The following is a 27,638-nucleotide window of genomic DNA, read 5'->3' on the forward strand; positions in this document are numbered from 1 at the left end:
ACAACCAATGAAGACATTGAGGTTTTGTCCAGTACATTAATCAACTTGCTGATCCAAGCCTGTAGTTGTTCTGGGTTTTGAACATCCTCAAGCCACTAAATGATGTCGCTAAAATTCATCTTCTGAATTGTTGTACAAATATACACAGTCAATTCCACTGCACACACGTCCGGGTTAATTTCTTTAACGGGAGAGCGGCTAAAATGAAGGAAATGTTGGTGCAAGTTATTGGCGGAATAAGGCACCCGTCGGCCAGCCACAACGGATTTCATCCTTCGGCCATGCCCTGGGCTGTGCGCAGATCCCAGTGTTTGACAGGTGAACAACAAGAACAAAAATTCACTGGCAGTAGCGGTTTAATCAGACCTTCCCGTCATTTAAAGGTTAAAACTGAGTATTTCTGCTTGCAGTTAAACAGTCATTGACCTTGGTATTCCAGTTGAATGAGATGTAAGAGTGAACATTAATGCTTAAAGTGTTAATTCCGTGTTAACAGTTGAGTTTCTCACCAATTACATAGAGGCGGGTGCATCTCATGTTCTCAATGTTCCCTGTGTGGGAATTTTAGATAGATAACAAGGACTTCATCCGCTGCCCATTCCGCACAGTTCAGTTAATCTTTGTCCTCGTATCCTTTCCATTTTTCACCATGGCTAATCTATGACCTGTTGACAGAGAGAGAGGCCAGGCTGGTGGGACACCCTGCTCCTGGTCTCTAGACCTTTCTGCTGGTCTGTACTTTCAACAGGACAGGGAAAGTGAAATGAGTCAGAGTGGTGGGGGGATGGGGTATAAACCTGGTGCCTCAGACTGGTGTTGTTCGCCTGTTCATCGTGTTCATGCCAAATCCCTCCTTGGCCTCCTTTTGGAAGCAGTTGTGTACCTGGAGGAAACTCTCCTCTTGTTCCGGGAGGTAGGTGGCTCCAACTGGCGGCTTGCTGGCTTCCCTTGAAAGAGTGTACATGGAGATCTCGCTCAGTGGCACCACGGTACTCACCATCTTCATGTTGCCGGCAGCACAGATTTCCCGAGCTGGGGACGGTTCCTCTGACCGGGAGCCAGACCTGGATCGCCTCCTCTGTCTGTATCTGTAGTTGGACATCCTGGAATAGGGCGAGGAGGAAGTCTTCAGATACTCGCGGTGTGATCTGCTCCTTGCAACCTTATTCTTGTCAATGTAGATGCTCACAGCTAAGACGCCTGCCATTTCTGCTACGATGAAGGACAAAGCCCCGAAATAGAAAGACCACCCGTAGGAATACAGGTTCTTCTTGTCATCGTCATCCTTATCCCATGGGTTGCCGGTGTTGCTTGATATGTACACAATGATCCCAATTATGTTACTCAGTCCTAGAGCAAAAGGGACAACCCATCAGTCACAGAAATGCACAGAGCCAATCTGCTTACTAAGCTAAATAGGCAGAGTCAGTCTGCCTACTAACTAACTAAAGGGACAACCCATCAGTCAAAGAGATGCACAGAGCCAGTCTGCCTACTAAGTAGAACACAAAAGCACTTCAGATGCTGGAAATCTGAAATAACAGAAAATGCTGAAAACACTTAACTGGTTAAGTAGCATCTGTAGAAAGTTGATGAAAGTTTTCAGACCTGAAATGATAAATGTGTTTCTCTTTCTATGAGTGCTCCCTGCCTGGCTATGTACAATATTTCCAGCATTTTCTGCTTTTCATTCCAACTTGAGAATTTCCAGTAATTTTATTCCAATGCTGCTCCCTCTGGCCATGAATAGTGGGCAGTAAGAACTAACATGGCTATTGTGGACCATACTGGATTTGGACTCCATATATTATATGAAGATGTTGCTCTGTCAGTTCTTGAGTTCTCTTTGCAAAAAATAAACTGTGAGAAGGACACAGCAGCCCAAACAGCATCTGTAGAGGCTGAAGGTAGCTGAGATTTCAGGTCAAGATGCTATCAGTCATCTTTTTGCCTCCACAGATGCTGCCTAATTTGCTAGGTTCTTCCAAAAGTTCATTTTTTACAACAGGATCTCTTTGTGTCTCCATTTTTCTGTATTGCTCCAACGGGTGCAAACACTTGTGTCTCTTTGAGTTCCGTTTGTTGGGCTGGTGAAAATCACGTTTGAGTAAACTCTCCTTCGTCAACAGATTTTACTGTCAATAAACTTTCCAGAGTCCCAATGGCTACATATACCATACCAGCCTCATTAAGAAAAACAGAATCACTAAATTTTCACCAGTATTAAGTGACGTTATGTTTGTGTGGAGCAAAAACTACAATGGGGTAGTGTGGTTAAACTGTTTTACTGAATCACATCAGTTCACACTGTGCAGCTTACAATGTGGGAGCACAAACCCAGACCACAGAAATGAAATCATGCACACTCGAGCACCTGAGCCCAAACGAGAGAGTGCCTCCTGTGCACAGGAGGGCCAATTGATTCATCGATCACCACATTCTTGTAATTGACCTGATATGGTACAGGTGAATCATCTGTGCATAATTTCTGGCTTTTTAAAAAAAAAAATCCATCACTGAATATTTGAGAATACATCTGTGAGGTACTGAGTATGATAAAGGCTGTACTCCTCATGTGTGCTTAACCAATGTGATTTATGAATGTCAAGTGTGTTTTGTTTTAGAGTAGGATATTATGTGAATAATCTGAGAGCTGATGAATAGTTTGTGAGAGAGAAAGGGAGAAAGAGTACAAATCTGGAATAAGTATGTGTGTTACAGTCAATTTTATACTTGTGAATAATTATGAATCAGCAACATTATCTGTTGGTCAGCAAAGTGAGTATTTGGTGTGTTTGGGGATAGTGAGTGTGTCCGAAATAGTATTGTGTTGAGAAGTGAGTGAATCAACAGTGAGTGCATCAAGGGACCAGGAACGAATCAGAGTGTTGGGTAGTTACCATGTGTGAGGGTGAGGCGTAGTATGTGTGCGAATGACTGTGGAAGCAGGAGGAATGCGTGTGTGGATATGTGGGGTGGATATGAGGAGCAAATGTACTTGGGTAAGGACTGGGTTTATGAGAAAGAATTGAGCATTTGTGAGAGGGACGCTGTGTGAGAGGAGAGAATGAGTGTATGTCATTGTGCAACTAGAAAGGTAAAGAAGTGAAATGAAGGTCGGTACTCACCTGCTGCTACAAATAAGATGCCAGCACTAAGGATAATGTTGGTCTTGCTGTTGTACAATTTGCCAACTCCGACACATAGCCCTGCCAAGAGCAGGAGTATCGCACTCAGGATGGGAAATAGGCTGGAAGCACGGACAATGCCTAGACAAAAAAACAATAACTTGCCTTATCATTGTTCAGATTGATTATTTAGTTAGATCTACAAAACATAGTGATGAATTGGTAAACTTATGTATACAAGGGCAAAGTAAATAAATGTGCCTAAGACTATCTTTGCAAACGTGGAGTTGATAGTGAGTTTGTACAATCTGGCGGGAGCAAAGGATGTTGGGAATGTTGAGGATGTCACGGGAGGAGTGAGAGGCAGGTGGCAGAGAAGGAGTGCTGGGGTGGGGTGTAGTGCAGGTGCAGGCACACCCAGCCCTGAGACACCATGCAAGGTCATTTGATTCCAAACAATCGGTTTATTGATCATTACAGAATGTTTCTCTTGTGCTTCCCACTCCCTCCCCTCTCCCTTCCCCTTTTCCCAACTATGATTCCCCTCTCTCTGCCCTCTTTCCCACTCTCAGTCCACAATAGAGACCCATATCAGAATCAGATTTATCATCACCACAGATGTCATGAATTCTGTTTATTTTTACTGGCAACAATACAGTACAATACATAAAATTACTACAGTATTTTACAAAAGTCTGGGGCATCCTAGCTATATACATGGAACAAAACTAAAGTATCTCTATTTGAAATTCTACAGCCCTAACTTTAACAGACTTAAGAGCATATGGTAACATATCAAAATCAATAGGAAGAATTCGGGTTAGATCATCAGTCCCTGCCAAGTAAATTTAAGAAGTTGGGTCTGATTGACTTTGAGATTCCTGGATTCAGAAGGAAGTAGTTGTTTGGAAATTATCCGAGGCCCCACCCCATCCCTATCCTGTATCCTTACTAGACAATAAACTTGCATGGCTGTTGGTTATGGACACCATTTCTCTGTTTAGGATTACATGGCAAGCATGATCTACATGAGGTATCAGAATGAGGTATACCTATGGAAGCACCTTTCAAGCAGAACAAGAAAATTGGGAAGGAAAAAGATTATTTTGTTTCTGTAGTCAAGGTCACACTGTCTTAAACTCAGGTAGGGGTAATTGGATTACAGTGTGCAGCCTGTTACCATTTAAAGTTATTTATGCCATTGTTGCAGAAGTCTTAAGAAATAAGAAAGGCAAACACAGGTTCTGTCAGAGTTAATTTGAACGATGGAATGGTGAATGAACACAGTGGAGACCGTATCCAGGACTGAAGAGGGGTCTCAGTCTGAAATGTTGACTGTTTATTCTTCTCCATAGATGCTGCCTGGCCTGCTGAGTTCCTCCAGCATTTTGTGTGTGTTGCACTGGAGACCATTTGCTATCAAATTGGTCGATCTGCCCAGATGATCCACTTCCTTCCTCTTGTGTCAATTGCTTTCCTCATTTTTGTATCTAATCCTCATTTGAATGCTGCTACTTAAACTTCCATCATAGATGTATGTGAATCAGTGCTAATCACTATCAGAGGACTGGGTGAATGTGTAATTATTCAGTTAACAAAGCACATTTTAAAATATTCTAGATTTAAAAAATAATAACTGCGTCTCTCCACATATGGAACATTAAACTCGTTAATTACTTACGTAAAAGATATTCTGAACCCTCCTGGTCATAATCATCATCTTCAGGGAAATAATTGATTCTGAAGCAATTTCCTTTTTGAAAACCTGGAACAATGGAAAACAGAAAGTAACCAGTATTTGAATCTTGATCATCTTATCAAAATAAGCTGCCTGATACCTGCTAGGTAGAGAAACATTCATTACCGGGTTTAGAATTATGACTAATGGTTGTTAAAACATTGTTATACATATGTTTAAGCAACACACACAAAATGCTGGAGGAACTCAGCAGGCCAGGCAGTATCTATGAAAAACAGTAAGCAGTCGATGTTTCAAGCCAAGACCCTTCTTCAGAACTGGAGAAAAATAGATGAGAAGTCAGAGTAAGAAGGTGGTGGGAAGGGAGGAAGAAATACAAAGTAGTAGGTGATAGGTGAAAATAGGAGGAGTGAAATGAAGAAGTGGGAAGTTCGTGGTGAAAGAGATAAAGGGCTGGAGAAGGGTGAATCTGATAGGAGAGGACAGAAGGCCATGGATGAGAGGGAAGGGAAGGGAGCACCAGAGGGAGGTGATGAGCAGGTAAGGGTATGAGGTGAGAGAGGAAAATGGGAATAGTGGGGCGGAGGGCAGTACCAGAGGTTTGAGAAATTGATGTTTGTGCCATCAGATTGAAGGCTACCCAGACAGAATACAAGGTTTTGTTCCTCCAACCTGAACGTAGCCTCATTGCGACAATAGTGGAGGCCATGGACTGGTATGTCAGAATGGGAATGGGAAGTGGAATTAAAATGGATAGCCAATGGGAGATCCTGCTTTTTCTGGTGGATGGAGTATAGGTGCTCAGATACAATCGATGACCCTAACAGACTCACGGGGGAAGTGTTGGCTCAGCTGGAAGGACTGTTTGGGGTTTCTGAATGGTATCTCACCGATATACAGGAGGCTTATCTGCTGTGTCTGGTGTTCCTGGTATGGCCTCCTGTATATCAGAGAGATCTGATGTAGATTGAGAGAACACTTCGCCAAGCACCTACATTCCATCTGCCAGAAAAAGCAGGATCTCCCAGTGGTCACCCATTTAACTTGGCATTTAACACCATCATTCCCATAATCCTGATTGATAAGTTACAGAACCCAGGCCTCTGTACCTCCCTTGACCTCCTAAATGGAAGATCACGATCTGTGCAGATTGGTGATAATATCTCATCCCCCTTGACGATTAATATTGGCACACAGTCATGGGTATAGAGAAAGATGCAATCTCCATGGCTCTTCATGCGGCTTTAGACCACCCGGACAATGCAAACACCTATGTCAGGATGCTATTCATTGACTATAGCTGAGCATTTAATACCATCCTTCCCACAATCCTGATTGAGAAGTTACACAACCTGGGCCTCTGTACCTCCCTCTGCAATTGGATCCTCAACTTCCTAACTTGAAGACCACAATCTGTGCAGATTGGTGATAACATATCTTCCTCGCTGATGATCAACACTGGTGCACCTTGAGTGTGTGCTTAGCCCACGGCTCTACTCTCTCTATACCCATGACTGTGTGGCTAGGCATAGCTCAAATACCATCTATAAATTTGCTGATGATACAACCATTGTTGGTAGAATGTCAGATGGATATGAGAGGACATACAGGAGTGAGATATACCAACTAGCTGAGTGGTGTCACAGCAAGAACCTTGCACTAACATCAGTAAGATGAAAGAACTGATTGTGGACTTCAGGAAAGGTAAGACAAGGAAACACAAACCAATCCTTATTGAGGGATCAGAAGAGGAGAGAGTGAGCAATTTCAAGTTCCTTGGTGTCAAGATCTCTGAGGATCTAACCTGGTCCCAATATATTGATGAGAGGAGAGGAGAAGATTGCGACGTGACGCAGCATGCGTGGCCACTCCAGTGATGAATATCTGTTATTTGTCAAGTAGGGTGCCGTGCACAATTCTGATTTGATGGAGGCAGACGTGAGAGCACGGAGGAACATCTGGTGAAACTTCTGAAATGCCTGTTTCGCTGCCGCTGCTACTGTGTAATCCAAAATCTCCGGAGGGGAAGGCCCCGAGTCCTCGGCTTTGCTTGTTGCTCGGCGGCCAGGGCGGGATCAAAGCGCTCAGCAGAGACGATGCTCGGTGCTTGGTGTCGGAGGGCTGGTCGGAGACTTGAAGTTTTCGGACAGACTCAGAGTCGGCTGTGGTCGGGTGCTTCCAGGATGCTGCATCGGCAAGTTTGCGCTGCTGGAGGCTCATGGCAGGGAGAGTTTCTCCCTTCTACCATCTGCGTGAGATGCTAGGGCTATCGGGACTTTGAGACTTTTTTTTACTGTGCCCATGGTCTGCTCTTTTCAAATTACAGTATTGCTTTGCACTGTTGTAACTATATGTTATAATTATGTGGTTTTTGTCAGTTCTAGTCTTGGTCTGTCCTGTGTTTTCTGTGATATCATACTGGAGGAACATTGTATCATTTTTAATGCATGCATTTCTAAATGACAATAAACGAGGACTGAGTGTCCTCGTAATCTAAAGAAGGCAAGACAGCGGCTATAAATCATTAGGAATTTGAAGAGATTTGATTTCTCAACTAAACTTTAGTTACTAAAGCACTGAAACTTCTATAGTTGGTACTGTGGAGAGCATTCTGACAGGCTGCATTACTGTCTTGTACTTGGGGGGGGGGGTGAGTGGACTGAAGGAAGCTACAGAAAATTGTAAAATTAGCTCCATCTTGGGTACTAGCCTCCATAGTACACAAGACATCTTCAAGAAGCAGTACCTCAGAAAGGTGGCATCCATTAAGGACTCCCATCACCCGGGATGTGCCCTTTTCTCATTGTTACTGTCTGGAAGGAGGTACAGAAGTCTGAAGGCACCCACTCGGCAATTCAGGAACAGCTTCTTCCGCTCTGCCATATGATTCCTAAATGGACATTGAACCAATGAACACTATCTCACTTCTTTTATACATTATTCCTGTTTTTGCACTATTTTAATCTATTCGACATACATATATGCTTACTGTAATTGATTTACTTATTTTTTCTTTCTATATTATCATGTATTGCATTGAACTGCTGCTGCTAAGTTAACTAATTTCACAACACATGCTGGTGATAATAAACCTGATTCTGATTCTGACAAGAAAGAGGTTCCTGAATAGGATTTGTATAGAAAGGTAAATCTGTTTCAGCTTACATAAAGACTAAAAGAGGCTAATTTAAGATAGCAATAAACTAATTTAGAAGAGATAGCAAGATATTTTCCTATGCCCAAAAGTGTTCGGAGTATGAGATGAACTTTCAAGAAAATTATTTGGATGAAGGACCTATTATTTACCAGCATCAAATGAAGGGGATTATGGTGTGAGAGTTTAAAATGCTGGGGTCACAGAGGTCTGCCTGAAATTAACAGTAAGATCTGATTATATATATATTTTTTATACTCTTCTTTCCACCCAGCAGGGGGACCGGGTAGTTGACTGCTGAATGGAATGGTATATAATTAGGAGTGCATTATATGCCTGAAAGTGGGGTATAACTTCTAGGATATGGCATTTCAATGTACAGTCACTGACCTTTTCTGTTCATGTTAGTTCATTGAATTTCTTGAAATACAGCATCTAGCTCCCTAGTGATTAACTCTAGGGCTAAGTTTTTTACCCACTGTCTTCTGAGCATGTGTCTAGGAGAGTCCTGCATCCAGCTGCCATGTACATATAAAATCATATTCGTACAGAGATACAACATGGGTATAGGCTCCTTGGCCCTCTGAATCCATGCTGACCATCAGCTACTCCTTGACACTAATCCTATATTCCTTTTTAAATATATTTTCCCATAGTCTTATTAACTATGCCCAGATTTTATCACTCATGTACACAGTGGGACAATTTCAAATAGCCAATTCACATTAGAAAAGGCAAATCTTTGGGATGTGGGAGGAAATTGAAACACCCAAAAGAAACTTGTGTTGTCCCAGGGAGAATGTAAAAACTTTACACTGAAGCTGAGAACTGAACCCAGGTCTTTGGCACTGTGGGTATTAACTCTACCAGCTGTGCCCATGTCTCATCCAATACAGTACATCTCTCCCATTTTCTGCTTCCTCCACTAAGATCTCCTGCGAAAATGTAACATCGGAAAACCTTGGATTCAAGATTATTGTTATGCCGTTCTTCAGTACATGAGTGTAAACGAGAACAAAATGATTGTTACTCCAGATCTGATGCAATATTAAAAAATTAGCAAAAAGAACACAAGAAAAACAATAAATATAAATATAAAAGCAATCCTTTAAAACACAATGTGCAAATAACTGTGAGTGAGACCATATATACTGTACATAAGGTTAGTTCATGCACAAAGACTTATTGAATGTACTTAAGGTGACACTGACAGGAAATGATTATGTTAATAAGTGACCCTTAGCAAGAGGAACTCTTCTAGGTAGCACCCGGACACATGAAAACACAGTGGGACAGTGACTGTGTCAGTGTAGGTATGACATATGGAGTGTAAGCATAAAGGGCAGTACACTGGGGGGAGAATGAAGTGTGCCGAAAAAGATTGGTTAAGACAAATGTAGGTCCCCTACAGACAGGAACAGGTGAATTGATTATGGGGAACAAGGACATGGCAGACCAATTGAATAACTACTTTGGTTCTGTCTTCACTAAGGAGGACATTAATAATCTTCTGGAAATAGTAGGGGAGAGAGGGTCTAGTGAGATGGAGGAACTGAGGGAAATACATGTTAGTAGGGAAGTGGTGTTAGGTAAATTGAAGGGATTAAAGGCAGATAAATCCCCAGGGCCAGATGGTCTGCATCCCAGAGTGCTTAAGGAAGTAGCCCAAGAAATAGTGGATGCACTAGGGATAATTTTTCAAAACTCTTTAGATTCTGGACTAGTTCCTGAGGATTAGAGGGTGGCTAATGTAACCCCACTTTTTAAAAAAGGAGAGAGAGAGAAACTGAGGAATTATAGACTGGTTAGCCTAACATCGGTGGTGGGGAAAATGCTAGAGTCAGTTATCAAAGATGTGATAACAGCACATTTGGAAAGCGGTGAAATCATTGGACAAAGTCAGCATGGATTTGTGAAAGGAAAATTATGTCTGATGAATCTCATAGAACTTTTTGAGGATGTAACTAGTAGAGTGGATAGGGGAGAAGCAGTGGATGTGGTATATTTGGACTTTCAAAAGGCTTTTGACAAGGTCCCACACAGGAGATTAGTGTGCAAACTTAAAGCACACAGTATTGGGGGTAAGGTATTGATGTGGATAGAGAATTGGTTGGCAGACAGGAAGCAAAGAGTGGGAATAAATGGGACCTTTTCAGAATGGCAGGCAGTGACTAGTGGGGTACTGCAAGGCTCAGTGCTGGGACCCCAGTTGTTTACAATATATATTAATGACTTAGATGAGGGAATTAAATGCAGCATCTCCAAGTTTGCGGATGACACGAGGCTGGGCGGCAGTGTTAGCTGTGAGGAGGATGCTAAGAGGATGCAGGGTGACTTGGATAGGTTAGGTGAGTGGGTAAATTCATGGCGGGTGCAATTTAATGTGGATAAATGTGAGGTTATCCACTTTGGTGGCAAAAACAGGAAAACAGATTATTATCTGAATGGTGGCCGACTAGGAAAAGGAGAGGTGCAATGAGACCTGGGTGTCATTGTACACCAGTCATTGAAAGTGGGCATGTAGGATACAGCAGGCGGTGAAAAAGGCGAATGGTATACTGGCATCCATAGCAAGAGGATTTGAGTACAGGGGCAGGGAGGTACTACTGCAGTTGTACAAGGCCTTGGTGAGACCACACCTGGAGAATTGTGTGCAGTTTTGGTCCCCTAATCTGAGGAAAGACATTCTTGCCATAGAGGGAGTACAAAGAACGTTCACCAGATTGATTCTTGGGATGGCAGGACTTTCATATGATGAAAGACTGGATCAACTAGGCTTATACTCGTTGGAATTTAGAAGATTGAGGGGGGATCTTATTGAAACGTATAAAATCCTAAAGGGATTGGACAGGCTAGATGCAGGAAGATTATTCCCGATGTTGGGGAAGTCCAGAATGAGTGGTCACAGTTTGAGGATAAAGGGGAAGCCTTTTAGGACTAAGATTAGGAAAAACTTCACACAGAGAGTGGTGAATCTGTGGAATTCTCTGCCACAGGAAACAGTTGAGGCCAGTTCATTGGCTATATTTAAGAGGGAGTTAGATATGGCCCTTGTGACTAAAGGGATCAGGGGGTATGGAGGGAAGGCTGGTACAGGGTTCCCAGTTGGATGATCAGCCATGATCATACTGAATGGCGGTGCAGGCTCGAAGGGGCGAATGGCCTACTCCTGCACCTATTTTCTATGTTTCTATCTTTCTATGTGCTGTGGGGCTGATTTGTGGTGGGAGGAGCGGTAGATTAATAGGTGGAGACCCTTGTCTTACATTGGTAAGTGTGGTGACACAGGTAGTTAAGAGGAAGGTTAAGTGGGAGTGATTACAAAATAGACATCTTGGAATTGTAGATTTAGTAGGTTGAGGAGTCATTGTGTGAGTCAATCACAGCGGACAATATGCTTGGTGCAAAAAAAAGCAGTGCCTATGTGGCTTTTGCTTCCCTTCTACATTCCTGAATCCTATCAGTTAGTCAGTTTAAATTTGTATCTTCAGAGTAGTAGATCTACTGTATATGTCAAAGGAAAATGACATGTTGGATACATAACTTTTTTTATTATAAGTGTACTTACAGGAAGGACTTTATTGAAGAAAACAATTTCAGGAATATTCGACACTTTACCAACAGTTTGAAATTTTCAAATATCAAAAATATTGACCACATAAATAAACTCTAAGTATCTGTTATCAGACTTGGATCCAAACAGGGCTTCCCAACTGTTTTATTCAGTGGACCCCTACTGTTAACCAAGGGGTCCATGGTCTCCAGGTTGAGAATCCCTGGATCCAAATCTTCATCTGTTCAGTAACTTCCCTCTTTTATCCCACTCATTGTCTAAAGACAAACAACAGGAATTCTGCAGATGCTGGAAATTCAAGCAACACACATCAAAGTTGCTGGTGAACGCGGCAGGCCAGGCAGCATCTCTAGGAAGAGGTGCAGTCGGCATTTCAGGCCGAGACCCTTTGTCAGGACTAACTGAAGGAAGAGTGAGTAAGGGATTTGAAAGTTGGAGGGGGAGGGGGAGATCCAAAATGATAGGAGAAGACAGGAGAGGGAGGGATGGAGCCAAGAGCTGGACAGGTGATTGGCAAAAGGGGATACGAGAGGATCATGGGACAGGAGGTCCGGGAAGAAAGACAAGGGGGGGGGAACCCAGAGGATGGGCAAGAGGTATATTCAGAGGGACAGAGGGAGAAAAAGGAGAGTGAGAGAAAGAATGTGTGCATAAAAATAAGTAACTGAGGGGGTACGAGGGGGAGGTGGGGCCTAGCGGAAGTTAGAGAAGTCGATGTTCATGCCATCAGGTTGGAGGCTACCCAGACGGAATATAAGGTGTTGTTCTTCCAACCTGAGTGTGGCTTCATCTTTACAGTAGAGGAGGCCGTGGATAGACATGTCAGAATGGGAATGGGATGTGGAATTAAAATGTGTGGCCACTGGGAGTTCCTGCTTTCTCTGGCGGACAGAGCGTAGATGTTCAGCAAAGCGGTCTCCCAGTCTGCGTCGGGTCTCGCCAATATATAAAAGGCCACATTGGGAGCACCGGACGCAGTATATCACCCCAGTCGACTCACAGGTGAAGTGTTGCCTCACCTGGAAGGACTGTTTGGGGCCCTGAATGGTGGTAAGGGAGGAAGTGTAAGGGCATGTGTAGCACTTGTTCTGCTTACACGGATAAGTGCCAGGAGGGAGATCAGTGGGGAGGGATGGGGGGGACGAATGGACAAGGGAGTTGTGTAGGGAGTGATCCCTGCGGAATGCAGAGAGGGTGGGAGGGAAAGAAGTGCTTAGTGGTGGGATCCCGTTGGAGGTGGCGGAAGCTACGCTTCTTTTTGGATTCCAGACCTAATCAGTTCCCCTCTACCACCACTCTGCTCCGTCTATCGGAATTAGTCCTTACTCTTAATAATTTCTCCTTTGGCTCCTCCCACTTCCTCCAAACTAAAGGTGTAGCTATGGGCACCCGTATGGGTCCTAGCTATGCCTGCCTTTTTGTTGGGTTTGTGGAACAACCTATGTTCCGTGCCTATTCTTGTATCTGTCCCCCACTTTTCCTTCGCTACATCGACGACTGCATTGGCGCTGCTTCCTGCACGCATGCAGAACTCGTTGACTTTATTAACTTTGCCTCCAACTTTCATCCTGCCCTCAAGTTTACCTGGTCCATTTCCGACACCTCCCTCCCCTTTCTAGATCTTTCTGTCTCTGTCTCTGGAGACAGCTTATCCACTGATGTCTACTATAAGCCTACTGACTCTCACAGCTATCTGGACTATTCCTCTTCTCACCCTGTCTCTTGCAAAAACGCCATCCCCTTCTCGCAATTCCTCCGTCTCCGCCGCATCTGCTCTCAGGATGAGACTTTTCATTCTAGGACGAGGGAGATGTCTTCATTTTTTAAAGAGAGGGGCTTCCCTTCCTCCACTATCAACTCTGCTCTTAAACGCATCTCCCCCATTTCACGTACATCTGCTCTCACTCCATCCTCCCGCCACCCCACTAGGAATAGGGTTCCCCTGGTCCTCACCTACCACCCCACCAGCCTCCGGGTCCAACATATTATTCTCCGTAACTTCCGCCACCTCCAACGGGATCCCACCACTAAGCACATCTTTCTCTCCCACCCTCTCTCTGCATTCCGCAGGGATCGCTCCCTACACAACTCCCTTGTCCATTCGTCCCCCCCATCCCTCCCCACTGATCTCCCTCCTGGCACTTATCCGTGTAAGCGGAACAAGTGCTACACATGCCCTTACACTTCCTCCCTTACCACCATTCAGGGCCCCAAACAGTCCTTCCAGGTGAGGCAACACTTCACCTGTGAGTCGACTGGGGTGACATACTGCGTCCGGTGCTCCCGATGTAGCCTTTCATATATTGGCGAGACCCGACACAGACTGGGAGACCGCTTTGCTGAACATCTACACTCTGTCCGCCAGAGAAAGCAGGATCTCCCAGTGGCCACACATTTTAATTCCACATCCCATTCCCATTCTGACATGTCTATCCACGGCCTCCTCTACTGTAAAGATGAAGCCACACTCAGGTTGGAGGAACAACACCTTATATTCTGTCTGGGTAGCCTCCAACCTGATGGCATGAACATCGACTTCTCTAACTTCCGCTAGGCCCCACCTCCCCTTCGTACCCCATCTGTTACTTATTTTTATGCACACATTCTTTCTCTCACTCTCCTTTTTCTCCCCCTGTCCCTCTGAATATACCTCTTGCCCATCCTCTGGGTTCCCCCCCCACCCCTCCGTCTTTCTTCCCGGACCTCCTGTCCCATGATCCTCTCGTATCCCCTTTTGCCAATCACCTGTCCAGCTCTTGGCTCCATCCCTCCCTCTCCTGTCTTCTCCTATCATTTTGGATCTCCCCCTCCCCCTCCAACTTTCAAATCCCTTACTCACTCTTCCTTCAGTTAGTCCTGACGAAGGGTCTTGGCCTGAAACGTCGACTGCACCTCTTCCTAGAGATGCTGCCTGGCCTGCTGCGTTCACCAGCAACTTTGATGTGTGTTCATCGTCTAAAGACCTTCGTTAGAGTTTGAGAGAGTTAAGTATTTAACTGAAAACTAAATTAATACTATTCTACTTAATTAAAATCAATAAGCAACCTGAACAATGAAAGCATTTGCTAAAGTCATTACACTGAACAGATAATTGAGTTTAAAGCTCCTTGTACCAGAAATAACAGAAAATGCTGCAAATACTCAATGATGTAGGCAGGATCTGTGGAGAAAGAAAAATGGAGTTTGCTTGATTTAGATTGATGACCTGTCTCAAGGACTATTTTGGATTTCCTCTTCAGCAGTGTTTTTTTGTTTCGCTTTAGCATTTATAGTGCCAGGTGTAGATGTTGTGTTTGAGCATTCAAGAGCTGCTGTGGGATGCAGTTGTTAATCCAAATGATCTCATTATAATGTTACTGTAAATAACTGAGGATGGATTATGTGAAATTTTCAGTATCACAGTGTGAGAGTGCTGAAATCTCTAGAGTGCATCTCTTTTTTCTGCCTGAGATATTAAACTAAGACCCTCGCTGACTTCTCAGGTACTTGTATATGATTTCTTATTTCCTCTTGAAGAAAATTGAAGTTGTCCTTGATCTTGTGGGGTCATACTTTTGTCTCTTAATCAATACTAGTGAAATAAATTAGCTGGACATTGGAACATTGAAGTATTTTGGAGCCTGCGAGGGGGTTGCCACCCTTCCTGTGTTGCAACAGTGATTACATTTCCAGAGTATAACGATGACCAGAAAGCTCTTTGGACAACCTGAGACTAAAAAGTGCGATAGACACTGTTATACAAAACATAAAGCGGCAATAGGAGTGAATTTGTGGGGGCACAGTAGTTTAGAGTGTTTTTGAAGAATATTAATTTAATGAGCTAGTAATTAGAAGTAGGTTATTTTAAACCAACCAGGAAAGAAATAGGAAGACTGATAGGTAAAAGCTGCTGTCAGGATACATTTAAAGATAAAGATTAGCTTTATTTGTCACATGTACATTGAAACATATAGTGAAATGTGTCATTTTGTGTCAATGACCAACAGTCCGAGGATGTGCTGGGGACAGTCACAAGTGTCACCATGCTTCCGGCACCAACATAGCATGCCCACAACTTACTAACCCTAACCCGTACATCTTTGGAATGTGGAAGGAAACAGGAACACCCAGAGGAAACCCACATGGTTATAGGAAGAATGTAAGACAGTGGCAGAATTGAACCTGGGTTGCTGGCACTGTGAAAGCATTTTTATTCTATTTCATAAGCTCATTGCAAATGGAAGGCAAGTTTGTAGTCTGAAACTCCAGTGCAGTACATTGGGGATGTTGCACTGTCTGAGGTGCTATCTGTCGTAATAAATGTTAAACTAAGAAAGAAAATCTGTCTGTTCTCTCAAAAGGATGTTTGAGGTCCTTTCCTCAAAGGAGAAGAAGGAGAGGCTCCCTGCTGAATAATTATCCCTCAACCAACCAGCATTAAAGAAAAAAATTCTGCAAATATCTATCAGGCAAATGTGGCACCAATGGAGTGGGATGTCATGGAGTTGCATCAGAACCAATGATGAAAGGTCACAGGTGCACTCTGATCTGCTGAGTACTTTCACACTTCCAGCATCTGAGTTTGTTTTTGGAAGTGTATTTATCTAGGAATTTACCTCTTGCTTTGGGTAGGAGCTTGCTGTGCAAAACCTGTTTTTTGCCCATTCCGTGTGATTTGTGGTTATAATGTTGTTCACTTAGTTTGAACAAGTTTCGAGCCACAGGCAGTTGTGGAGGCCAAGGTACTGGGTACAGTATATTTAAAGCAGAGGTTCTTGATTAGTGAGGGTGTCAAAGGTTATAGGAAGAAGGCAGGAGACAGGGGTTGAGGGGGTTAACAAGTCAGCCATGATGGAATGGCAGAGCAGACTAGAAGGACTGAATGGCCTAATTCTGCTCCTATGGTCTTATGGAGTCATTTCAAAACATCAAGGCTGCTGTGGAAAGGTGGGATCTGTGATTTTATTTCATAAATGAATAAGTATAACTATATGGAGCATAAATGGAGAATTTAGCAGGGAAACAATCCTGGCATGGAATGGGGGCTTATCCTGCCACAGAGGAAGAGGGACTGGAAGCTGGGACAAAGTTATAATGTCATTTTACAGCAGAGAGTTATCTGGCTGAGCTGCTCTGTCTCTTCCTTGGGACAGAAGTGGATGGAAGTTGTGTATTTCTGTGTGTACAATCGAAATAATTTACCATTACAGAGAGAAAATGTTGTATTTCAGCATGGTGCATTTCAGGAGCAATTGAAGAGACTGAGAATAAACTGCTCCAGGCATTGTCCTAATTCTGAATGGGGTCAAGCAATGCATCTTCATAAAAGTGTTCTATAGTGAACACAGCAAACAGAAGCATAGTCGGCCCCCTGCTGTAATGAAAGCAAAGAGTTATTACAGTTTGTAACAGGAGAATCCAGGAAGTTCAGGACAAAACACACAAAAAATGCTGGTGGAACACAGCAGGCCAGGCAGCACCTATAGGAAGAGGTACAGTCGATCCTAGGTACAGGAGATCCGAAATCGCCCCCTCCCCCTCCTACTTTCAAATTCCTTACTATTTCTTCTTTCAGTTAGTCCTGACAAAGGGTCTCAGCCCGAAACATCGACTGTACCTCTTCCTATAGATGCTGCCCGGCCTGCTGCATTCCACCAGCATTTTTTGTGTGTGCTGCTTGAATTTCCAGCATCTGCAGATTTCCTCGTGTCTGCGAGTTCAGGACAAGTTGATTTTACATTCAGTCCCAGCAACAACATCAGACCCAGCTCAGTGCCAGGAGTCAAGGCAGTGTATTAACTGGCTTTGATGTCCCTGTCTCTTTGCATGGGGTGACTGCAGCCACGAGTAGCTTGTTTAAATGCTAGCATTTCAAATATTTTGTTGTGGATTATTTGAACTCTGGATTCTCTCTGTCTCTCTCTCACAATCACCCACCCCCACCACCAACGTGCACAAAGACCCATCGTGAAATGTGTGTGGCCTATTCTCACGTCCATCGTTTTCTCTGCTTGTGAACCATTTTTTTCTGAGGATAATCCTGAACTTTATTCAGTGAACTCATCAATGGTTGAAGGCTATTTCACTTAGGTCAAATAAAGCACAGAGTCAGAATCAGGTTCAATATCACTAGCATATGTCATGAAATTTGTTGTTTTGTGATAGCAATACACAGTAATAAAAATATAAATCACAATTAGAAATGCTTATAAAAATTAAGTAGTGCAAAAAGAGAGCAAAAAATAGCAAACAATAGTGAGGTTGTGTTCATGGGTTCATTGTCCATTCACAAACCTAATGGTGGAAGGGTTGAAGCTGTTCCTGAAATGTTGAGTGTGTGTCTTCAGGCTCCTGTACCACCACCTTGATGGTAGCAATGAGAAGAGGGCATGTCCTAGGTGATGGAGATCCTTAATGACGGATTCCATCTTTTTGAGGCGCTGTCTTTTGAAGATGTCCTGGCTGCTGGGGAGGCTAGTGCCCATGATGCAGCTGGCTGAGTTTACAGCTTTCTGCAGCTTTTCCAAATCCTGTACATTTGCCCCTCCATACCAGATGGTGAAGCAACCAGTTAGAACGCTTTCAATGGTACATCTGTAGAAATCCCACCCTTGGCCATCGCAATAGAGCCCAATTACCAAAACTGTTCATTTATACAATCATGGAATCATGGTGTTTCTTAATTTTTAATTACTTTCACTTCCCCACCCCCATCAATTTTCTTTCTCTATCGATCCAATTTTCGTACTAATGTTACAATTCAACCTGTTCCGACCAACCTGTTAGAGTTTGCATTCCATTGTAACTGGCAGTTGTAGAAAAAATGTTTCCTTCTTTTCATTCATGTTTCATGACATGGGTGATGTTGGTGAACCCATCAGCCATCCCATGTTGCCGCTGAGAAGTTGGTGGTGGGTGATATTTGTAAACCACAGTAGTCCTAGTGAAACTACTATCACAATACTATTAAGGGATTTACAGCAGGTGGGTACAGCAGTAATGAAAGACTGGCAAAGTATCTCCAAGTCAAGATGATGCATGACTAGAAGGGCAACATACAGGTGGTGGTATTGCCTGCACCTGCTGTCTTGGGGGTAGGGATTGTAAATTTGGAATGTGTTTTTTGCAATTGTGAATAGGCTACTACTACTAATCTGCAAATTGAACTGAACTAAACTGAACAATCCTAGACTTTCAAAGTCTCTGAGGTTTGATGTTTAATATTCTGTGTGTTATTCACTCATTTTTTGCCATTTGTGCAATTTGTTCTTTTCTGTGCGTTGGGTGTTTGATGTTTTTTTTGAATGGGTCCCATGGCGTTCCTTTGTTTCTCATCTGTCCGTGGGAAGATGAAACTCAGGGTTGTGTGCTGCACATTCACTTTGATAATAAATGCACTTTTAATCTCTGAATACGTGCACTTATGCCTATGATGATAAACTTGACTTTGACTTTGAATCTTTTTAGTGATTGCTGTGCACTTTAAGGTGACACAAAGCCCATCCATCCTTTGCCAGTGGTAGAGGAAATCAAAGTTTAGGTGGATGGGGTCAAACTGGGTACTTTTGAGAGTGTTGTACATCCTGTGTTCATAAAGCTGCACTCTCACTATAGCATACCCAACTTCTTATCTGCCCTTGTAATCACTGTATTTATGTGGCTGGTTCAGGATGTTGATGATGGGAGACTTTGACGTGATAATATCATGAGGTATTAGTTAAACTCTTTCTTGTTAGAAATGATGATTCTTCTGTGATGATTCTAGCACTGCTGTGGTGCAAATCTTAACAACTGGTTATAGTCCATGCCTGAATTGGCACTGATCTTACTGCACTTGCTCAGCACTTTTGAATGGAATTGATCATTGTGAAATCATCAGCAAACATCACCATCTCAGACCTTTTGACTGAAGGAACATCATAAATGAAGCAGCTGAACATGTTTGGAAACTAAGACCCTGTCTTAAGGAACCACAGCCATCTTCCTCACATGGCCCTAGTTCTTTAAGCCAATAACTTTAGTCCTTTGTCTTTGAGATATGTAGTCTTCAGTCAACAGAAAAACTTTTATGTTATTTACTAAATCATTCCTGATTTTAAATGCCTTGGTCAATGCAAATTAACTTCTTTTTTCTTGGTCTAACAGGCAAATCTCTTCCAGTCTCTTCACTAGTTATCATACCTCAAATCCAGTGAATGAATGGACTCTCTCAGAAGCTTTGACATTCTTCCTAAAGTGAGGTACTGACAACTGTACACATTTCTCTAGCTAAGTCCTATGAATTATCTTTTTTGTATGAAGGTTTAGTATACCTTCCTTGCTTTTCTAGTCAGTTCTGCCTCCAATTAAATTAAGGATTACATTTTTATGGCTTTCTCTGAAGTACCACTGTCTCCAGATCTTTCTGTTCCAGATGCCCAGGTCTGTCTGTTCTTGCATCTACTTACCCGATTCTGCCTCCCCTAAATCTTCCTATCAAAATGTATCACTTTCTGTCCTGTCCAGGTAGATCCATTGTTTCTGCTTGTTCCTGCCCCACTGAACTTGTATCTACTTACCTCGACTCAGTTTTATCTGCCCTGGCTCAGTCCCTTCCTCAAACGAGAAAGTCTGCAAATGCTGGAAATCCAAGTAACACACACAAAATGCTGGAGGAACTCAGCAGACCTGGCAGCAACTATGGAAAAGAATACAGTCGACATTTTAGGCTGAGATCTTTTCCATAGATGCTGTCTGGCCTGCCCAGTTTCCCCAGTATTTTGTGTGTGTTGTTCAGTCCCTTCCTACCTACATCCAATGCACTCCACATGCTCTCGATCTTTTCAATGATTAAGTTCCCTGACCCCAATCAGATTCTTACTATGGATATCCAGTCCCTATACACTGACATCCTCCCATCAGGAAGGCCTCAAAGCTCTCCATTTCTCTCTGGACAGCAGACCCAACCTATTCTCCTCACCACCACTCTCCTCCATCTGGCAGAATTGGTCCTCACTCGCAGTAATTTCTCCTTCAGCTTCTCCCACTTCCTTCAAACAAAAGGTGTAGCCATGGGTACTCGCATGGGTCCCAGTTATGCCTGCCTTTTTGTCAGCTACGTGGAAGAGTCTACACTGGTATCACTTGCAAACTTTTCTTCTGCTACATCGACAACTGCACCAGTGCTGCTTCCTGCACCCTTGCGGAGTTTGTTGACTTCATCAATTTTGCCTCCAACTTCCACCCTGCTCTCAGATTTACCTGGTCCATTTCTGACATCTCTCTCCCCTCTTCAATCTCTCTGTCTTTATCTCTGGAGACAGCTTAACTACTGATGTCTTTCATAAACCCATTGATTCTCACAGCTGCCTGGATTTTACCTCTTCCCAACCAATTACTTCTATAAATGCTGTTCCCTTTTCTCAATTCTTCCGTCTCTGCCGCATCTGCTCTCAGGATGAGCCTTTTCATTCCAGAACGAAGGAGATGTCCTCTTTCTTCAAAGAAAGAAGCTTCCCTTCCTCCACCATCAATGCTGCCCTTACCTGCACCCCTTTCATTTCATGCATGTCTGCCCTCACCCCATCCTCCTGCCACCCCACCAGGGATAGGGTTCCTTTTGTCCCTACCTACTACCCCACCAGCCTCCATGCCCAGCACATAATTCTCCGTACCTTCTCCCAGCTTCAACGGGATCCCACCACCAGGCGCACCTGTCCCTCCCTTCCACTTTCTGCTTTCCGCAGTGTTCGTTCCCTACATGACTCCTTTGTCCATTCATCCCTCCCCACTGACCTCCCTCCTGGCACTTATCCTTGCAAGCGGAACAAGTGCTATAGCTTCCTCTACACCACCTCCCTCACTACCATTCAGGGCTCCAAACAATCCTTCCAGATGAGGTGACACTTCACCTGAGAGTTTGTTGGGGTCACCTACTGTATCAGGTGCTCCCGGTGTGGCCTCCTGTATTTCGATGAAACCCCTTTCCCGAGCACCTACGGTGCTACTGCCAGAAAAAGCAGGATCTCCCAGTGGCCACCCATTTTAATTCTACTTCCCATTCTCATTCTGACATGTCAGTCCATGGCCTCCTCTGCAGCCACGATGAGGCCACACTCAGGATAGAAGAGCAACACCTTGTATTCCGTCTGGGTAGCTTCCAACCTGATGGCATGAACATCGATTTTTTGAACTTCTGGTAATGCCCCCCCTCTCACCTTATCTCCTTACCTGCCCATTACCTTCCTCTGGTGCTCCTCCCCTTCTCTCTCTTCTCCTGTAGAAACCTGTCCTCTCCTATCAGATTCCCTTTCTCCAGCTGTTTCACCAATCAACTTCCCTGCCCTTTATTTCACCCCTCCCGCTCTACCTGTTTCACCTATCACCCACTACCTTCCTCCCCTCCCCCACCTTCTTGCTCTGACTCCTCATCTTTTTTCTCCAGTCCTGACTAAGGGTCTCAATCCGAAACATCGACTGTTTACTCTTTTCCATAGATGCTGCCTGGCCTGCTGCATTTCCTCTAGCATTTTGTGTGTGTTGCTCTTTCCACATCTCTAAGTTAAAATTTGCCTGTCATGTTCTTCCTATTCTATCACTCTGCCTGCTGTATTTTGTTGCTTATGGTTTACTCAGTTAGGTGACATTGTTGAATTTGGGAATGCTGCCCTCTATCACCTCGTTTAGATCAATATACACTCAGTGGCCACTTTATTAGGTATAGCTATACCACTGCTCATTAATGCAAATATCTAATCAGCCAATCATGTGGCAGTAACTCAATACATAAAACCATGCAGCAATGGTCAAAAGGTTGAGTTGTTGTTCAGACAAAATGTCAGAATGGGGAACAAATATGATCTAAATCACTTTGACCAGGGAATGATTTTTGGTGTCAGATTAGGTGGTTTGAGTATCTCAGAAACTGCTGATTTCCTGAGATTTTCACGCACAACAGTCTCTAGAGTTTACAAAGAATGGTGCGCAAAACAAAAAACGTTTAGAGTCCCAGTTCTGTGGGTGTAAACGGCTTGTTAATGAGAAGGTCAGAGGAGAATGGCCGGACAGGTTCAAGCTGACAAGAAGGTGACAGTAACTCAAATAACCACACATTACAACAGTGGTGTGCAGAAAAGCATCTCTGAATATACAACATCTTGAATCTTGAAGTGGATGGGCTACAGTAGCGGAAAACCACACCGGGTTCTACTCCTGTGGCTACTTTGTTGGATACACTCCTGTAGTTAATCAAGTGGCCACTGAGTGTATATTAAAACCAAAACTGGTCCTACTGCTGCTAACTTTGGGGGCACTGCTATGCATCTGGGGTTCTAAAAAAAAAAAAAAAAAAAAATAATCAACCTCTCTTGTGCTTGCTTATTTTTGAGCCTCAACCTATTTTCTACTCGCTTTGTCTCTGTAACCCAGGGTTATTAATGTTCTCAACAATGGTATTAATTACCTTGTGTAAATTCAAATATTCAACAACTCTCATCAACACTTTTGTTTGTTCGATTTATCATCTCCAAGCATTCCTGACAAATTCCTTCATTATCATTGAGTCAAAATCCTGTAACACTGTAACAAGCTTTATTATGGGAGCAGCTTCTCCAGAAAGACTGCTAAAGTATGGCCTGAAACTATCTTTTAAGAGCAATTAGGAGTTGCCAATGGCACCTCATCTGCTAAACTGAATTAATGATAGAAAATTAAAAAAAATAACTCTTTCCACTTGTGTTGCTGATGAATCAATACCACAACGTTTATCCTTCAAATATAACTGGCAATATTCTAGAGTCACAGACAATTTAAACTCCGGCCCAGATAGACTGGAAAGGCAAGCTGTTGGGACCAGAGGCAAAAGTTGGTCCAAATTTTGCTAGCTCTCCTGTGGTGTTCATGCCTCCCTCCACAACGCTGAGGCTGTGAGACTGCCCGGGCTGCTGTGTTTTGTGTCTGCGAGCTTCAGTGATTTGTCTCACTAATATGATGAACTGAGACAGAGGCTTGGGCCTTTTCCGGACTGTTCCCGGGATTCAGGTCTAAGGACTCAATTTGGTTCTGAATGCTATTGCTCACTTCTGTTGTCTTGCATGATTTGTGTTGTTTTTCCCTCTTTCTCTGCGGTATTGGTCTTTATTTTTTTTAATGGGTTCTTTCAGGTTTCTTAATTTGTGGCTGTTTGTAAGCAGATAAATCTCAAGGTTGTATAATTTATACATTTTTTGATAATAAATGTACTTTGAATCTTTTAATCATAGAGCAGCACATCCTGGATACAGGATGATAAAGATTTGATGTTGGTTGTAGCATCTGCAGAAGACATAGTAACAGTTTAACAGGAACTGAGCTCCACATTGCCTCTGTGTTTATAATTTAGGGTTAATGAATCTTATAGAGGGCAAACATATGGCCCTTTGTACTGAAGGAGCAGCCCAATTGGTATCAAAATCCAGTTCTGCAATTGTATCTTTTTCAAGTATTTATCTAATTTCCTTTTGAAGGTTATTATTGGTTCTGCTTCCACTGCCTTGTCAACTTTATGCATTCCAGTTCACAACAACTCTCTGCTTTAAAAACATTCTTCTCATCTCCCCTTCGGCTCTGTTTGCTATATTAATATGCAGCAGATCCGTTGTGTGGATATCTAACTTTGATTCATACTTAGCAGCAATGACAGATCACAGAAGTAAATTTATCTACTGAAAACAGAATTGGAGTGTGGACACTAGGGATTAAAAAAATCCTTCCTAATATAAACCTCATTTTCTGCAGAATTAGATGTGAAAATTATGCTGTTTATTAATACATTGGAAATGGGTTTCTAGTAAATCCCTGTTAATCCCAGTAAGGGAAAATTACAGGACAACATTCCATTCCTTAGCTCATGTTGGCATGTATCATGGGATCTATTGCACAGGAACAGGCCTTTCAGCTGACCTTGTCCATGATGGCCATCAAGAACTTGTACTGTTTCCATTTACCAGCCCACTTCGTCTATAGCCTTACATGCCTTGCATTGTGAGAATACTTGCCTCCAACCCTGAGGCGGCACATTCCTGGTTCCAACCACACTTTGGGTGAAAAGGGTTTTCTTCAGATCCTCTTTACTCCTCACTCCAAAGCAATGCCTTCTACCTTTACCCATCTGGCAGTGGCAGAACACTTCCTACTATCTCCCCAATTCAGAATTTGGCACACTTCTGGCTCAACTTCTTCTCTTTCTCCCCATCCAGTCATAACTGAATTATTATGTCCTAGAAACAATTATTGTGACATTTTTCTGCCCTCTCTCCAGTGAAATCATAACCTTTTTGTTGCGTGGTGATTAGAAATGTGCAGAGTTCTCCAGCTGTAGCCTACCCAATGTTACTTGGAGATGTAACATATGCTGCCCGTTGTTATGTTCTCTACCCTGGGAAGTATCCCATAAGCCTTCAGTATAGATGCTGCAAATATCTGGAGTCCACTCCTGATGTATTTGTCAACACAATAAAAAAAAAAGGGTGTACAGTACCGGTTACAGCTTTATCATTGTGCCTAAATTCCAGGTTGGGAACGGGGAAATTGACTTGAGTTGCCATTTGACCTCGCTATCTCGAGTTCCTGTTGACATGTATAAAATGTGATTCCATCACACCCCTGCCTTCCCTTCCACTCACTGTATAGTATTATTCACACAGCCAGTACTTTCTTCGAAGAACCTTTGCCACCGCATCCAGACTAAATTGGCCCTGAACTGACTTTCAGGTTTCTAACACATAGAAGTGTCTTGGCCCAAAACGTTGACTGTACTTTTTTCCATTGATGTTGCCAGGTCTGCTGAGTTCCTCCAATCATTTGTGTGTGTTACTCGGATTTCCAGCATCTGCATATTTTTCTCTTATTTTAGAAGGGTGAAGATGGAGAGAGAGATGCTTACACGATGCCAAGAAAATGCCTGTTGGTATTTTTGCGTCTGCCTGACCGTCTAACTTTGAGTGTTCTAGCAAACAATATAAAAGCAAATCATTGCTCCTTCTTTAGAAGTCTCATGCCAGAAATGTGAACTCCCAAGAGATTAAAATGGCAAAATGAATGAATTTTTTTTTGTATCACGTCGCACAAACCAACCTCCTGGTTTCTAACCACAGTGGAATTCAACAGAATAGCCCAACAGATAAGACCTCCAAGATCTTTAATTCTACAGTCGGAGCAAACAATGTTGGGGAAACAGTTCAGATTGTGAAGAGGGTGAGAAAGGCAGGAAATTCTATGGTGGAAACCTGCACGAAGGTCTTTCGAAGGTTTGCTGGCTGTCTCCTTCAGCCGTGTCTGCTTCAATGTATTAAGTTTTATTTTACATTATTTGTGTTGACTTGTCCGAAAGATGAGTAATAACAAGTGCGACACAGTAAGGGAAACTAGTTCAGTCAGAATGGCTCGATTGTGAAGTCGCTATCAGGAGATAAACGTTTGATGTAAAACTGGATAAAAATAGGGAAGCAAAGAACAGAGTGAAGTGCCGAAAGGTCCAAGTGAAGAAGGTAGGGAGAGACATCTGGGGCATAATCTGGTAATGTCCATTTGGACCGTAAATTCTGCACTCTTTATAACTAGTATTTTGGTACCAGTACCACGGGGAGCAGTGTTTTATACTCCGTTTAAGAACATGCAAGACAAGAGCAGATGGAGGCTATTGACCCTTTTCGGGTCTGCACTGCCGTTCAATGAGTGAAAGGACGCGCCTAACTGCGCCTTTAGTGATCACAATGTCCATCTCAGCCTTGAGGAAACCTCAACAACTGAACACCGGGGCCATCTGAAGAAGATTATTTCAAAGATTAACAGCCTTCCAAGAGGGAAAAAAAAACAAATCACTCCTTACTGGCCAAGCCCTTTTCTGAGATACTGATTCCGGTTCAGGCTCCAAATATCAGAACCTGCCACGCAATCAAATAATAATTTTATATCTATTAGAGTTTACGTTCTTCTAAACTCTGGGGCATGTCCGTACTCTCTGTTCAATCTCCTCGTAGGATCATCTAGCCCCAAGAATTTTCTGATCCCAGGAATCAGTCTCGTGAATCATCATTGTAATCTCCCCCCCCCCCAAAAAAAAGAAACGGGGGTATGTTTATTTCGGCAGGAAGACCGAAACTACTTAAGGTTTGGTCTCTCCAAAATCCAATCTGATTGTGACAAGATGACCATTTGTTATATAAAAATAATACCTCTTTCCGTGGAGCTTATATAAACTGATTTCATAACAAGCATCAAAACCGAGCATTCAGGAACAGTTGATGTGACTCTCGGCAGAGATATTAACACTGGAAGGAGATACCACCGTGAGGTACACGTGTGCTCCTGTGTACTATCTGAATTCGGCTGCGGATGAGATGCAGTGAAGCCGAGAAACAGAAATAGTATTTTGGAAAGCGTTAACCCACGGGTTGAGATAATCGCCCCCGATAACCGAATAAACTCGGGAGGCAAAACGGAAGGATACTGGAAGCCGTGAACATTCCCCAGCCCCACCACTAAACCCAGCTCCTCTTGAAAGCTCCAGAGGCTCTAATTCTCCAACTCAAAGGGGCTGCGATTGTCACAGATCCCCAGACTGAAAATAGAACTCAAACTAAACCTAACCTTTGAGTCTCTCGGTAGGATTAAACTTGGAAGAGGAATCGTCTGCTTCCTCGGTTTGTTTGCTAACACAGTATACCTTCCAACAATATACACGCTGTTTATTTTAAACCGTACCGTCTTCCACCGCTGCTAGAGCAGGCAGGTGTGTGAAATCCACGCTCGCTTAAACCCAGAATCCCATTTAAAGGGTTTAATGCTTAAACCCTTACATCGCCAAGCCCCGACCCCGGCGTTGTCTTGACCAGTTTGCAGGCGGTGTACATTTAACGAGGGAACGTTACCTTCCACACAACAGACTCTCCAGAGACCCGAGTGGATCATGGCCCCTTTCTCCTTTTTCACTTGGTTCTCCTCGGTGGTACTGTTCGTGCTGTTGCAGATATAAGCCCGTGAGTGCAGCCAGTAGTCGGTGCCGATGGCGATGCTCATCAGGCTGAAAGCTGCGAAAGCGCCCATCATGGTGAAGAGCATCTGTACTCCGGGGTCGCACCAGCCCAT

The 27,638-nt window shown here is 43.3% G+C and overlaps 1 protein-coding gene across 1 annotated transcript; it reads right to left on the reverse strand.

The window, feature by feature from the left end:
- Positions 1–805: 805 nt before the first annotated feature.
- Positions 806–27,638, reverse strand: cacng4b (calcium channel, voltage-dependent, gamma subunit 4b). Its single transcript, XM_072242060.1, has 4 exons — positions 27,422–27,638; positions 4,810–4,893; positions 3,129–3,269; positions 806–1,350 (listed from the first exon to the last, which is right to left on the reverse strand). Exons 1-4 carry the CDS (start codon positions 27,636–27,638, stop codon positions 806–808), a joined length of 987 nt encoding a protein of 328 aa, XP_072098161.1.

Source organism: Mobula birostris, chromosome 24, assembly GCF_030028105.1.
Source record: "Mobula birostris isolate sMobBir1 chromosome 24, sMobBir1.hap1, whole genome shotgun sequence".
NCBI lineage: Eukaryota > Metazoa > Chordata > Chondrichthyes > Myliobatiformes > Myliobatidae > Mobula > Mobula birostris.